Source organism: Athene noctua, chromosome 21 (genome assembly GCF_965140245.1).
Source record: "Athene noctua chromosome 21, bAthNoc1.hap1.1, whole genome shotgun sequence".
Taxonomy (NCBI): Eukaryota; Metazoa; Chordata; class Aves; order Strigiformes; family Strigidae; genus Athene; species Athene noctua.
In genome coordinates, this window is record NC_134057.1 from 1,950,959 (window position 1) to 1,965,402 (window position 14,444).

The 14,444-nt window shown below is 40.4% G+C and overlaps 1 protein-coding gene across 3 annotated transcripts in view; it reads left to right on the forward strand.

The window, feature by feature from the left end:
* PRKG1 (protein kinase cGMP-dependent 1) overlaps positions 1-14,444 on the forward strand; it is a 527,419-nt gene that overhangs the window by 456,175 nt on the left and 56,800 nt on the right. For 2 of the 3 annotated variants that reach the window (XM_074924173.1, XM_074924171.1), the window contains exon 9: positions 1,679-1,753. In XM_074924173.1, the coding sequence (XP_074780274.1) occupies positions 1,679-1,753 (75 nt within the window). Of the gene's footprint in view, positions 1-1,678; positions 1,754-5,123; positions 5,146-14,444 lie in introns of all 3 variants that reach the window. The other variant, XM_074924172.1, reaches the window with a different exon arrangement.

Here is a 14,444-nt window from a genome sequence, read left to right on the forward strand (position 1 = left end):
TACAACATGTTTAAGCTGCCTGAGCAAAGCATGGTCTGAACAGTCTCATTGCACGAGAGGCCAAAGGGAGCATGAAGTCACCCTGGTTAACCTCATACATCGCAGGATATTGCATTTCCCACAGCTGCCTTCCACTCAACCTGAATACAGCAGGCTGCTGAATTCTGCTCGTTGTATTTTCACAAACAGCTGGGATTTGATGCTTTTCTGTCACAGGTTTTTCATCTGTGGCTCATTATCCTATATAACATCATGTGATCTGAAACCAAGTGATTTAGGGGAAAAAATGCAAATTATCTGCAAATTGTTACCTTTATTAACATGTCCTGTATTTTCTTCACCTGATGAAACCTCCTAAAAGTCTTTCTTGAGAGAAGACCATATTAAATATTCTGTTCTCATTCCTAAATTCATAAATATGGTTCTAAATGGTGATTTTTTTTTTTAAAATTTTTTCAACTTTTCAGTTCATTTTTTTTCAACTTCTTAATAGCCATTGTTGTTCTTTGTCTTTATGTTTAGTGCCTCAGGAGTGTCATGAACAGATAGGAGCCAGAGGAACTGCAGGACTTTCATTTCCGAAGCGTGACCTTAAGGCAGAGATTAGTCAAGACACTGTAGTTTGCAGCAGTTCATCCTTTTAAATTAGCTTCGCTCTTTTCTCATTTTGCATGTGGTTCTTGAAAAAAAAAGAAAACCTATGTGTGACAGACACACTGGGAATAAAGGAAATGCATAATAGGGAACTATGCTTTTCACCTGAAATATTTTCAATTATAGGTATTAATTGATTTCAATTATTGAAAATTACTTAAAATATTCCATTTTTATTTCTTATTTAGTCACTGGCTCTGTGTGATATCACTACCAAAGATAAAACAGTAGTATTTTTAAATTTTCTTTCTCTGGAGTGTTGCTTGTTAGTTGATTAAATGGCCATTGGGGCCACTTGTTTGAGTCACTCATGATATAAAAAGATTTTCTAATTCTTTTTCCGATATGTCTGTGCCCTTTGTGTCTCCCCTGGGATAGAGGATGATGTTGGAGGACAGGACACACAGCTTGTACAAAAGACAGCTCAGCATCCCTAACATTTCACCCCATCTTACTCATTTAACCCAATTTCCTCTCAAATGTCATTAAGCAGTTTGGCTTATGACAATTTGTTTGCATTTCTGCCCTCACTTTCTTTTCCTATTCTGCTTTTTCCTCTCATTTTATTTCTCTCTGCTGTGTTTTTGGTCACTGAGAAGGCTAAGATACAGAAATAAAGATTATCCTTAACTCTGAAAGCAGAGAGGTTTCTCGCATTTCTGTTTGGAGGACAGGGTGGCACCTCACCATCATATTGACTTACCAGCCATATTGACAAATTTACTCTAAAACTTATATTGGAGGGAAGGAAAACTTCAGCAGTAATTGCAGGGGGTTCAGTCCCTAAAAAAGGTGGTTAAATAAGTTTGGATCCTCCTGGCATTGGTTATTACATTTCCAGTCCTTCTCCAGCATGTCTGAGGCTGTGTTTCCCAGCAGACGCCCAGCCCTGGCCCCAGTTTGATCAGTTGAAGTCATGTCTGGCATCGAGGGATGGCCCCTGGTTGCTGCTGAAGAGCCACATTGACTTGCTTGGCTCCCAAATGGAGACTCTTCCTCTAAAAATGCCCCTTTATTTTTACAGCTCCTTCAAACATCTGATTGGCGGCCTAGATGATGTTTCCAATAAAGCCTATGAAGATGCAGAAGCAAAAGCAAAGTAAGTGTCTGCTCATTATGTTCAGCATATGTTCTTAACCTCATTTTTAATTGATGGTGCATCATTGTAATTAAAAAAAACCCACAACTGTTTTTTCTTAACACAACAGTATAAAACAGCCTAAAAACTAGTGAATTAGGTGTTTAATTTTTTTCTCTGGATGAACCTCCTGCTGTCTCCCTGGCTCTCTCCATGAATATGGAGGTCTCCCACTGCCCAGAGCTGGGTGGTCCAAAGGTCTATCTTAATCACAATATTTGAGTCTTCTGAAGTGTTAGATCGTCAAAAAATTCTCTTGAAGTATTTTAAGGTGAGAAAATACACATCTTGGAAAGCTCTAGTAGTGATGGAAGTTGTTGTTGAACACGATTAGTTTCTTTAGAGAACTCTGATCTTTCTCAGACTTTTCACAAAGTAAAAATGGGTTTTGAGACAAAGAATGGGAAATCGAGCTTGTCATTTTTGAATGAATACTAGAGCTGCCTTGATGTGAAGCAATATATTCATCCAAATACCTACCATAAATATCCATTCCTTTCAGAAGTGAACTGTAGTGTACTGAGATTTTAAAATATTTAATAAAAAAAAAAAAAACAACAAAACACTCTTCATTCATTCTTGAACTACAATTTGTTTTTTATAGGAAAACTTTGTTATTTCTGTGCTTTGATACTATACCAACAATAAAGCTTTTGAAGAGGAACATGTTCTGATTAGAGGGATACTGAATATAAACCAATATGATTCAAAGGCAAAAGTTGTTTAAAAGAAAAGTGAAGTTGCTCTATACAAAATTAATTTACTCTTCTAAAATAATTTTACTTTTTTTCTTTTTTTTTTTTATTGCCATGTTAAAGAAGGTGATAGGTGTTTTCTCAGTCAGATACTCAGTGTGACTGTTAATCAGTGGTCAGCAGCTGTCTAAATCTAAGATTGCTCAAGTTATACATAGAAACTTCTCATTAAACCAGAGAGGTTTGAAATAGTGTATAACAAAGGTATTTGGCACTTCTGTGGAGAGAAAATGAGAAGCCCTAATTAGTTAGTTGATTAAAAATAACTTTTTGTTTGTTTGCTTCAGAAAGTAAATATTCATCCCAAGAAACTTAGTTTCTTGAAAAGTGGCTAATATTGCAAAGTCCCCACAAATAAAGATACTATTATCTTTTTTATCATCTTTGAGTGATATTTGAAATACATTTTTAATCGTGTTTCACTTATTTTAAGGTACTAGAAGGGCACCCCAGAGTTGCATTTTAGTTTAGAATAATATTTCCCTGCCCCAAATCAAACATGGTAAGCTTTCTTCTTCTCGTGCTTAAGTTCCCTAAAATTCTTGTTGAGTGAATTAAAAAGGCAGGAGGCTACCAGCCTCTTTTACCATCCCAGATAATGGGTGTTTTGGGCACAGAATGTGAAGTCAAATGGACACAGTGCTATAGCAGCAGATAACCAGCTATTAGATCTTATAGATAAATATATATTATTATATATATTATTACCAGCTGAAAATATGGCATTTTAATGCCAGTAGCAGCTTATGTAAAGCATTTTACAGTGTTGAAAAATTAACTTAAACAGCTTCAGAGAGATGGTCCCAAGTACCTGTGCTATTATTATTTTAGATTATTTTCTTAAGTGTTACTATTTGGGTTATATTGATTTTCATCTGAACAAAAGGGAAGAAAACATTGGTAATGAAACTGAGGATCTGGGGGTTTAGTAGTAACATGTTATTATCACAGAAGCTTTTATAAGGTTACACCACAACCCATTAGCACCAAGTAAAATTTGCAAATAGGACTTGCCATTCCTCATTTCCTAGTCTGTATTTTCACATCTATGATTTCAAGCTCTGTTATTAATAGAGCATCACATAGTAATTTATTATGATAGGAAATGTTTGTGTACGCAGATTGCATTGGAGGCTTTTTCAGGATGGTTCTGTGAGTTTTAGGGAAGGGCTTTCAGGATCTCTTGTGCATTAGGTGGGGGGACTGCAGTTTTGGACCTAATTTAAATAAACTCTTCATTTTGGGTACCAGTGGGCCAATGTTAACCTTAACATTTTTGAGCTTTTATTTTCTTTATTCCTCTGCTTTTCTTCTAATGCCAAGTATTTCATCCCGATGGAAGGGCAAAGTGAAGGATTCCTGGTGATGGAGGAATTATTCTCCAAAAGGATGAATCAATTAATTTTGATAGCAATATTTCTGGCTTAAAAGTCAGAGGCCTGTGCATGAGTCCCGTCACTTGAGACTGTATGTGACAGTGACATTATTGTCCTTTGCATATTGACATTTTGACTTTGAAAAAGCGGAAGGGATCAGTGCTGTCTTCCTGGAGAAACATTAAAAACCAGGAACACTCTTTCAAAAGATATGGCATTTGTTAGTCAAATACCATATTCACGTTTGCTCAACTCCTTGAAAGCAAGTACATGTCTTCAAAAAGATGAATAGAAGAGGAAAAAGCAGTAAAGTTACTTGGAGACTAAAGTGAGATGCATTGTAAGATGCTTCAGAAGGTTTTATTGCTCAAGAGCTATTGTTTCTATATCTCACAAGATAAAACTCCTCTGGGAGAAAAGTCTACTTGGCAGAAATTTTAACCTGGATTACTTTGCAAGCAGCTGTTAATTAGCTCCAGCTCGTTGTCCTTCAAGGGTTTATCTTTTCCATGGGGAAGTTTGTCAAAGGGAAGAACTCAACACATAAAGCGCATTCGGGTTTGGTGAAGCTTTACACAACTCAAATCACATAAAAAATTTTTTTTCCTCTTTTTGCATCCTTGTAGCTAGCATCTCATTTTCAGTGCTTGTATGGCAGGTGGCAAAAGGATTTTGGATGGATAGCAATATTCTGCATACTCGTGCCTCGCTGTATATCAGGTGGATCAGGATGATCCACACAAAGGTCAGACATTCAGCAGATATAACTGCACAAATTAAATACAAAGGACATCATTGCGAGACATCAGTACAGAGTGTCAGAGCTTGCTTTTGGCTGGTGTGGTGGCCACATTCAGGGCCAAAATGTGAACAATGTAATATTTTCTTATCGGTTGCTGTTGGTTAAGAAATATGATCTGAAATTATACATATAAAAATATCTGCAAAATGGCAGCAAATGTATTTGAGTATAAATCTACCATATCAAGGAGATTATTAAATTCCTGTTAATTTGTAGGCTCTTGTTCAGCTAAAACACAGGTTTAGACTACATCCAATGCAGGATTCATGTTCGCAAAGCAGGACTTTGGTCATGGGCTGGAATTCACTAGCAGGTGGCACTGGTGGATTTTTTTATCTCCATGCTGAGGTGTGACCCTGGGGTCACAGAGCTGGTAGCCCCGTGCAGACATGACAGAGGATGTTAGGCAGAAATTACGGAGTCAGAAGATCTTTCCATGTATCCAACAGTCCTCCAGGTCTGAAAGGGCCGAACAACTTTTTGTTGAGTTTCTCTCTTGGCAGCGTGGTGTTTTCTCAGCCAAGCCTTGAGATATGGTTAGAGTTCTCCTAAGGCCTGGGAAAATGTTCTAGCAATCAAACTGCTGTAGACAGCTGAGCTACAACTTCCTACCCTTCGGCGTGATTTGAAGGGAAAGAGCAAGCTCTTCTTAACTCTTGAAGGCAAAGAAAATACATATCACCATTCAAAAATAGTTCAGCTGAGCAGGGAGGCTTCATGTACCACTAAATGAGGTGTCACGGGGAACCATGGCTTTAGGTATCTGCATACTGGCTGTGATGGTTGTAGGTGTCTGTCGGTTCTGCATGGGCACCTTTGGATTGTGTCCTAAATGCCCAACTCTTGTCCTGCAAGGGCAGCCCGGACATCCAACACAAGGCTGTGTCAGTGCTCCGGTGGGAGGGTGCCCAGGAGTCCCTGCCAAGCAGACCCTGAAGAAAGTTGTGTTCTTCAAGGGCTCTGGCCTTCCCTCAAGAAGACAGCTCTTTGTCTAGGAAAGCAAGTGTGCACCTGTGTTGCTGAAAGCAGTGGAATTCAGCAGAGTTGTTCGTGTGCCCAAGCTGAGTCATCTTTGATGCTGCTTTGTGAGTTGCCTTAAAGTCAGGTGAATATAAAAATTATGGCTTTCATCTAAATGATGAAACCCTTTTTTATCATCATGATTACAGGGATCATCTTTATAACATGAGCTTACTCCAGCACCAGAATTGATCTATTTCTTTACAACTAATATCTTACTACCCAAATAATACTGATTTTGGAGACACTTTTCCCTGGTTTTTGTAAGCTTGGGATTGACAGTTCTTCTGAATATATTCAATCTCTTAAATCAGAAATCATTAATGTATCATCTGTGAGACTATATAATTAATATTCTACTCCTTGGATGTGTCCAGATGAATTAATAAATTCATCAACTAATGAATATTATAGTTACATCCTTACCAGAGAAAAGGTGAAGAGGAGAGGCAAACATTAATTCAGATCACGTTCTGACAAAATGGGGGTTTCAGAACAGCACTCATCCCAGTGTCAGGCCTGACCACATTGGTATTGGGGCATGAAGGAGATACCTATATAAGCAGGAGACCCATCTAGTGTAGATTACTTCCAAATAGAGCCACTATGGCAGCTCTCGTAAATCCAAGAGGAAACAGGTTGTTTCTACTGCAGTTGTTGGTGCCAAGTGAAGCGAGGGTTCAGCAAATACCGTTAGTTCCAGGCACACAAAACCCTTGTGCTGGCATCTTCCCCATCCAGAAACTCCCGAGGTTAATCACTGCACACTATTTTAACCACTAACAAGGTCATCAGATGAGGTCCCCTCTAGCTTGGTCCCACCTTCCCATGACATGGCTGTAGCAAGGGAGAGCCTCTGCTGTGGCACAGAGGCAAGGACAGCAGCAAGGTGACCCTGACCACCAAGCTGGGAAAGCTGGCAGCTGCCTGGGCTTTGCCCAGCCAAGGAGAGCCCATCCATTCTGATGACCAGGGTCCCTGAGCTCCTTTTCTCCCATCACATCTAGAATTTTCTGATGATGTTGATCTTCTGTGGCAGTGGGGCTTGAAATTAATACCCTGTTGAAATCCAGACACTGGTGCCTTCATGCTGTTGCTCCAGGCTCTCTGCAGATGTAGGCTATTTTGATTCCACTTTTTGTTTGGTTTTTGTTTGGGTGTTTTTTTGTTGGTTTGTTGTTTTTTTTTCATTCGAGCTGCGTTGCATCCCTGAAGAAATACATCCTGGTACTCACAGCCAAAATTGTCTCCTTTTCATAGTACTCAAGGAGGCAGGGACCTTTGTGTAGGCATATGATGTCTTTTCCTTTCCTACCAGCACTGGTCCCAAACACTCTTCATCTTTACATAAGCTGTGTTTTAAAATAAAAGAGCTACATGAAAACCTTTTATTTTACTGGCCAGAGTCATGTGGGTTTTTTTTCACTTTACACTGCCTCTCTCACTACATTTATTCATAGCAATTTATTGACTTTGTTTTGGTGCAGAGGTTGTTTGTTAATATTTTTCAATTTTATATGCACACTTTGTACATACTTTTCCCCTTCCACCCTGACTTTAAAGGTAAAATTGGCTTTATTCTAACGAGAATGGTACAGATACACCTTTGCAGTTTGAGCAAGCAAGGTAGTATGATGGCCCTTCTCGTTTCCCTTCTTGTGCTAGTTACAAAATCGTACTATGTACTCCGATACCTTTTAGCCCTAAGTTTTTTGAAGATGCCGATTTAAGAATAAAGTTTTCAGCTCCCAGCCATAAGAAAGTGCTTGTGTGAATAACTGAACTGAAGCCTGTGCCTGACATCTCCGTTGGCTGGTAGCTGGTGTGCAGGTGCCATCTGCTGTTGAAGGCTTCCCACGAGCTGTGTCCAAGTATTGTGTTTTGCCAGACAAAATCCCCATATCCCTCAGTCCGTCTAGTTTCTCCCTTGCCAGCGTGTCTGCACATAAATCAGCTTCTGAGACGTGTCTTCCAGCTGGAACTTATCATCACCTGAGAGGAGCCCAGCTCTTGCACTCTTGACCCACTCAGAGATGTGAGAAGGACCTGTCAGGGGACTTGCTTCAGAAACACCCTCCTCATCTGGGCTAAGAGATATTTTAATGCACCTTGCATATAAAGACTGCTCTTCACTGATAACCTGGTTGCAGTGTTTGTCTGAAAGTGGTTGGCAGTGGTCTGGTCACACATGTTGGTGTGCCTGTAGTGTAAATACCTACTCCTTGCTGGTTCATAGGTACAAGTTCTGGCCAACCACTCCATAAATGTATTAAGGCTGAAGCTGGCCCTTCAGCTCCAAAAAAATAGGCCACAGCACAGAGCAGAAACCAACTTATCTTAATGCAAACTCCCGTTTTGGTAAGATGGGAAAGCTTTGCACACAGATGCTGTGTCTGCAAGCACACTGGTACATGGTGGTTTTGACATCCTGCCAGTCCATGTGTTAGGAAAGGATGTTTTTTATTTCTTTATCATGTTTTCCTTTAGAAATATAGATAGGATAAGCCAAGAAAGATTTTAACCCCTGCCAAAAGGGAAATTTTCAGAGTTAAAAGTTCCAAAACAGGAGCTACCACTTGAAGAGAATGATTTAATTAAGGTCTGGCTTTCTGTTGAGCCCCAGATTTTGGAAACTTTGGCTGAAACAATTCACTGACACACGGAGTGCGATTAGATTAGTAATTTTTCTGCAAGAGAAAATGTCTTCTGGCTTACAACATTAGGAAGGTCTGGGCAGCATGAGAGCTGTAATAATTGGCTCCATCTCCTTCTGTGTCGATTGTTTTCTGAATTAGGGACCATATGGGAAGTAGTTTTTGCCTCGGCTATCTGCGGTGCCAGACTTGGGGGAAAACCTCACGGGATGTGCAAAAGGGGGAAAAAAGCTTGTTAATTCTATAAAAAGCAGAGCTTGCAATAATTTATTTTAAGATGTGTAAATAATTAAAACAATTCTCCTACTTGGTGAGTACTGAGGAGAAATCATAACTGATCATTGATACCTGTCAAGTTTGTATGAGTTTAAATGTCTTGCTCTTTAGAAAAACCAGGACTTTAGATGGCATTATTTGGCCTGTGGTATGCAAGGGTTTTTTTTCTTTCTGCTGGAGAATTTTGCTTATAACAGAGTTTAGTCTTAATTTGTAATTTCATCCTGAAGCCACGGGTAGTTTTTATCCAAGTCTGGCTATAGGATTTTCCCTACTGCTGTAATAAATAGGTGTTCATGTAGAAAATAAGATCTCAGAAATAATTTTAAAAGTCAAAAGCCCATCAAGAAAACATGCAGGGTGATAACCCTAAATGAAGGTAGTGGAGACTGCTAAATTATGACTTTCTTTTTTGAAGGTGAATTGCTATTTGCTTGCAGACTTGCATTACTCATGCAGAGATCTGCACTGGGTAGACTTTATGGCTGCTTTCCTCTTGAGAAAATGCACTGTGTAATGCACCGTGTCGCTCATGAGGGATATATTAAATTAGCTTTTAAAAACAGGTCATTTTTATTTGGGTAATAATCTATATGCTTTCCTCTTGCTAACTTGACCTTTTGATAGGATAATGGGCTGTGTCAGATGTCAGATGGAAGTGCTAGTGAAAAAAAATCAGTGCCTTTGAAGCAGGCTGATATTATAATATTTTACGGCATTGTTTTATAGAATTAGGGCCTGTATTGATGAAATAAAAGTGCAGCAGAAAGCTTTCTTATGATAATGTCTCATTCCAGAGGAAACAAAAATGTTGAGGTGAACGCATCCATGTGCTTGTCAGTTCCAGTTGAACATGGTAGTGCTTGATGGAAATGGAGGTCTGTGCATTAGAAATATTAACCACTCCTTTGGCATTTATCTAAATATTTTTTTGAGAAGATTCTGAGAATACTAATCCCAGTATGGTCACTTAGAACTTCACGCAGCACAGTCTTGGTAGTTTTAAAGAGAAACCTTGACAAACTTTGGCATCCGTGAGGGACAAAGAGGCAAAGGTAGCATTAAAATATTTTTGCACAGTTTCTGGATCTGTACTTTTGGCCTCAAGCACATTTTTGAGCTGTTCTGAAGATTTATCTAAATAGCTTTGTAAGGATTATGCCACTGGAAGATGGGCTATTTCTGTCCTGCTTTCATCTTCTGGCTTAAATAACAGAGAGGCACTTGAATGGAGTCAAATATATTATAAATAAAACTCAGTGATCCTTCTACTATAGGGAGCTACTGATTTTTGGAACTGCTGGAAATAGTTGTGGGATCATTTGTGGCTTTTCCAGTGCCAGAGTTACCTGCTAGACCAAATGTCCTTGGTTGTACCTCACCAACTCCGACGAGATTCACCAGGAGTAGGGTCAGACCTCACTTTTATGTGCAAGTGTTGGTAAGGGAAAGAAAGAAGGAAATGTAAAGCCAGTGAGAGCTGAAGGGCGAGTATGTGGATGGTGCTGGCACCTGGGGAAGTTTTGGGAGGAAGAGATTTGGGCTTCAGGAGAGAAGCACGAAGGGAGGACATGAAGGAGCACTGTCTCCCTGCTGCTGCATTGTCTTGTCAGAGCTCGGAAAGGTATTGCCAGATAAAGAGGTTTCTTCCTATTCCCCCAAGAAAATTCCCAGGCCAGGATGTGATGGGAATAGCTCCAAAGTTTTGAAATGTTGGTGTATGCAGTTGGTTAAACATCAGGGAGAGGGGACAGAGCGGAGGGTGGAGGTCCATAGTTCAAAGATGAGTGAATATTAATTGTTTTCCCCGAGAAAGTTAGTAAGAGTGGTATCTAAAAAGTGCATAGAAAATTCAGTTGACCCCTGAACAGTAATTGTGTCAAATTTGAAGATGAAATTCAATCACTGAACTGTGAAATGCAAGAAATTTAATCCCGCTCTAAGTGAAAATCTCAGTGCAGCCTTAACTCTGAAGTTACTGCTGACAGCTCCATCCCACCAGCAGCTGATCCACCGAAACAAACCTGGTTTTCTTGTTTCCCTTCTTCCATTTAAAAAATAATCAGTTTTCCTGAAGGCTCAGATTAATTTCCATATATAGCTTACAGTCTAAATGTAGTCCACATTAAACTCAGGATTTCTACCCACACCTCATCCTTACCTAGTGAGCACGAGCAATGTTGGACCACTGCAATATTGGCAGTGTAGTGCCACCTATATTGCCAGCACTCAACTGCAAGACTCTCTTATTTTGATTTCTCTTAATTTTGGCAAACATTAAGGACTAAATCAAAGGCAGGCCAAGAGGCACTGTAGAAGAAGAGCAAATGATACTGCCAAGATGGGTCTCTGCCTTCACTGCTGCTAGCAGCCAACTGAGGGACCCACATGCTGCAACACTCCCCTCTTTGGGTGCAACGGAAAGGTGACAGCCTGACACTACAAGAACTTTGTAGGGCCAAGTAAAGGAGGTTTATTTAAAAACCCTTGATGCTTACAATATTGTTGATGGATCCTGAGAAACTGCTACCATATGATAATATAATTATTTTTTCCATTTGCTTATTTGCAGCACTTAGGGCATCCCAAACCCCACAGCTGGGCAGTGTACTTATTTATCCTGACTATGCTGGGCTCCACTTACACTGATTTGTCCTTGGTTGCATTTGCTATATTTTCTCAGTGCCTGACTGAATACTCTCTTAAATGATTTGAGAAGTGCTGAGCTCTAATCTTTAAATCATCTGAAAAAAAACCCCAACCCACCAACCCAAACCTGTTTTCATGATTTAACTGATCTCACAGCTTTTACATAGGTATAGCAAGATAAAACATCAAAAATAGAGATAACATGGCATTTTGAATATGTGAGAAAGCTCAGTGTCTGTAAAACTTTAAAGAGAAGATGAAAGTCTGATCTTGCCAGTTATATCAGACATTAATGTAAAACTATCTGGAGGTTTATAATAGGGCTATTGTAATGAAATTTCTGATGTAAGTTGAAAGGACCTCATTCACAGCTGTATTTAAAATTCATTTTAGTAATGGGTATGAAGTGTTTCTAGCTCTCTCTGCGCAGCGTACCATCACATGCAGACATTTTGCACTCTGTCTTTAATATCTCTTACGTTTTTAACTTCATTTTTAGGTATGATTGTCAGGTTCTTCCACAGAAGACATCAAATAACATGATGTCTTGACGGCAAAGCAAGTGATTAGCTTGATACAGTGGGGCTCAAAATTGCAATTGCAATTTGTTTGGCTGTTGATGATCTACTGTGAATAACTGTGCTGTACCTCCACCCAAACCCATCGGCGCTACAAATGCATGTCCAGATCCTTGTACTGATCTTAGTCTCGGATTAAATCATAAACTTTATCAGACTTTGGTGCATTCCCTAATCTGTTATGCTTTAAGAAGATACTTTCTAATAAAGGTGTATTTCTCACACACTGCGATTTTAATGGATAGCTATTCCTTATTTCACTTGGAGGCTGTTTCTTTGCGGAAGTGATATCATTCATCTTGGATGGTAAAATATAATTCTTATTGCTTGAAATTCTTTTAGGAGCCAGTAATCTAAAATGGGCTGGCCTCAGGCCAGTAAACGGCTGTGACTCTTTTAACATGCAGGGAAATTGCCAGGGAGTCCCTACACAGATGCTGGTTTTGGAAAAAAAAAAAAAAAATAAGAAAAGCTAACTACTTGGCTGCTTTGAAACATTAGCCATCTCCTTAAATTCCCCTGGTTTCCTAGTTTGCTTTCTGATTTCATACACTTAGGAAAATGAATGCCTTAAGTTTAGCCTTGAAAGATGGTTTGCAATCCCATTATCACCTCCACTGCTTCCAAATAAGCTATTTTAATAGCTATGCAATAGCTGAATTGTTATATTTTGCATCTGAGTCAGATTTGGACATGAAAATGTTTGTTAAGAGTTGAGCATGTGCTTAGTGAAGGCATGACCTCCTGCTTGTGAAAAATAGCGTATCAAGGACAAAATACAGATCCAAAGTTCATGTCTCAGGAAAGCGAGACCTGCATGGGATTACTGCTGCTTCAAATGTGCCCTTGCTAAGTATCGAAGCTGACATTTAGAAAAAAAAATAAATTACTTTCATCTTTTGTTACCGCAGCCTTTGTAAAGGGTAGAGTCCTGAAAGACTGAGTACTAGGAACAGCCTTCTGCCAGTCCTGGACCACGCTCAGCACCTCACAAACTCCCCTCTAGAATTAAATTTAATCAAATGGTTTTCTTCCAGTCAGCTAAAATAAAACTCTGGTAACCTAAACTTCCTTTAAGTGAACTTGTTGAATGCAGAAGCAAAGTTAAGAGTATTTTCTCTTGTTTCTATTGCTCCTGGAAATGGAAAAAATATTCAGACTTATCAGGAGAGAAATAGAAGGTATAAAGACTGGAAGCAAGGAGTCCTGTACCTTCCCTTGACTATTGTGTTGCATAAGGGTTGGTGATGGTTTCAGATGAGGACATATACAGAGGTAGTAGTCTCTCGAGTGAAGGGTCCTTTTATAGTGAGTCTCTTTGAATGGCTTCAAGCATTTTGTAGGATTGTTTTGAGCATGGATGGGGGGAAGAAATTCAAACGTTTGTTTGACATACAGCATCTCCCATGCTGTTTAATAGAGGAGCCAAACATAAAAAAGCTGAGCCCTTGGTGTGCCAGGGGCCATATCACTCAAGAAGTCAGCCGGAGTCACTGATAATGAATTCCCCTTTCGAGTCAGTGAATGTTGGATGCCGGTTTGACTTGAGGAAAAAAAATCATGCTCACCTGAGATATTTTAAAGTTTTCCTAATTTTCCACAAGTTTTCATAGAATCCTAGAATGGTTTGGGTTGGAAGGGACCTTAAAGACCATCCAGTCCCAACCCCCTGCCATGGGCAGGGACACCTTCCACCAGCCCCGGTTGCCCAAAGCCCCGTCCAACCTGGCCTTGAGCCCTGCCAGGGAGGGGGCAGCCACAGCTTCTCTGGGCAACCTGTGCCAGGGCCTCACCCCCCTCACAGGGAAGAATTTCTTCCTTCTGTCTAATCTGAATCTGTCTTCTTTCAGTTTAAAACCATTACCCCTCATCCTACCCCTACACCCCCTGATCAAGAGTCCCTCCCCCCTTTCCTGCAGCCCCTTTCAGCCCTGGGAGGCCGCTCTAAGGTCTCCCCGCAGCCTTCTCTTCTCCAGCTGAACCCCCCAACTCTCTCAGCCTGTCCTCACAGGGGGGGCTCCAGCCCCATGAGCATCTTCATGGCCTCCTCTGGACCCACTGAAGCAGGTCCATGTCCCTCTTACGTTGAGGACCCCTGAGATGGTCAAAGTACTGCAGAAGGGTCTCATGAGAGCAGAGTAGAGGGGAACAATCACCTCCCTTGACCTGCTGGCCACACTTCTCTTGATGCATCCCAGGATATCGTTGGCCTTCTCGGCTGTGAGTGCATGTTGTTGGCTCAGAGTCGGTTTTCCATCCCAAGTCCTTCTCCACAGGGCTACTCTCTCATTGCCTATCCTGTATTTGTGCTTTGGATTGCCTTGATCCATGCGCAGGACCTTGCACTTGGCCTTGTTGAACTTCATGAGATTTGCTTTCAAGCTTGTCCTTCTGGATGGCACATCCCTTTCCTCCAGCATGTCAACTGCACCACACAGCATGGTGTTGCTGAACTTGCTGAGGCTGCACTTGATCCCACTGTCCATGTTGCCCACAAAGATGTTAAACAGTGCTGGTCCCAACACTGACCCTCGAGGAACAC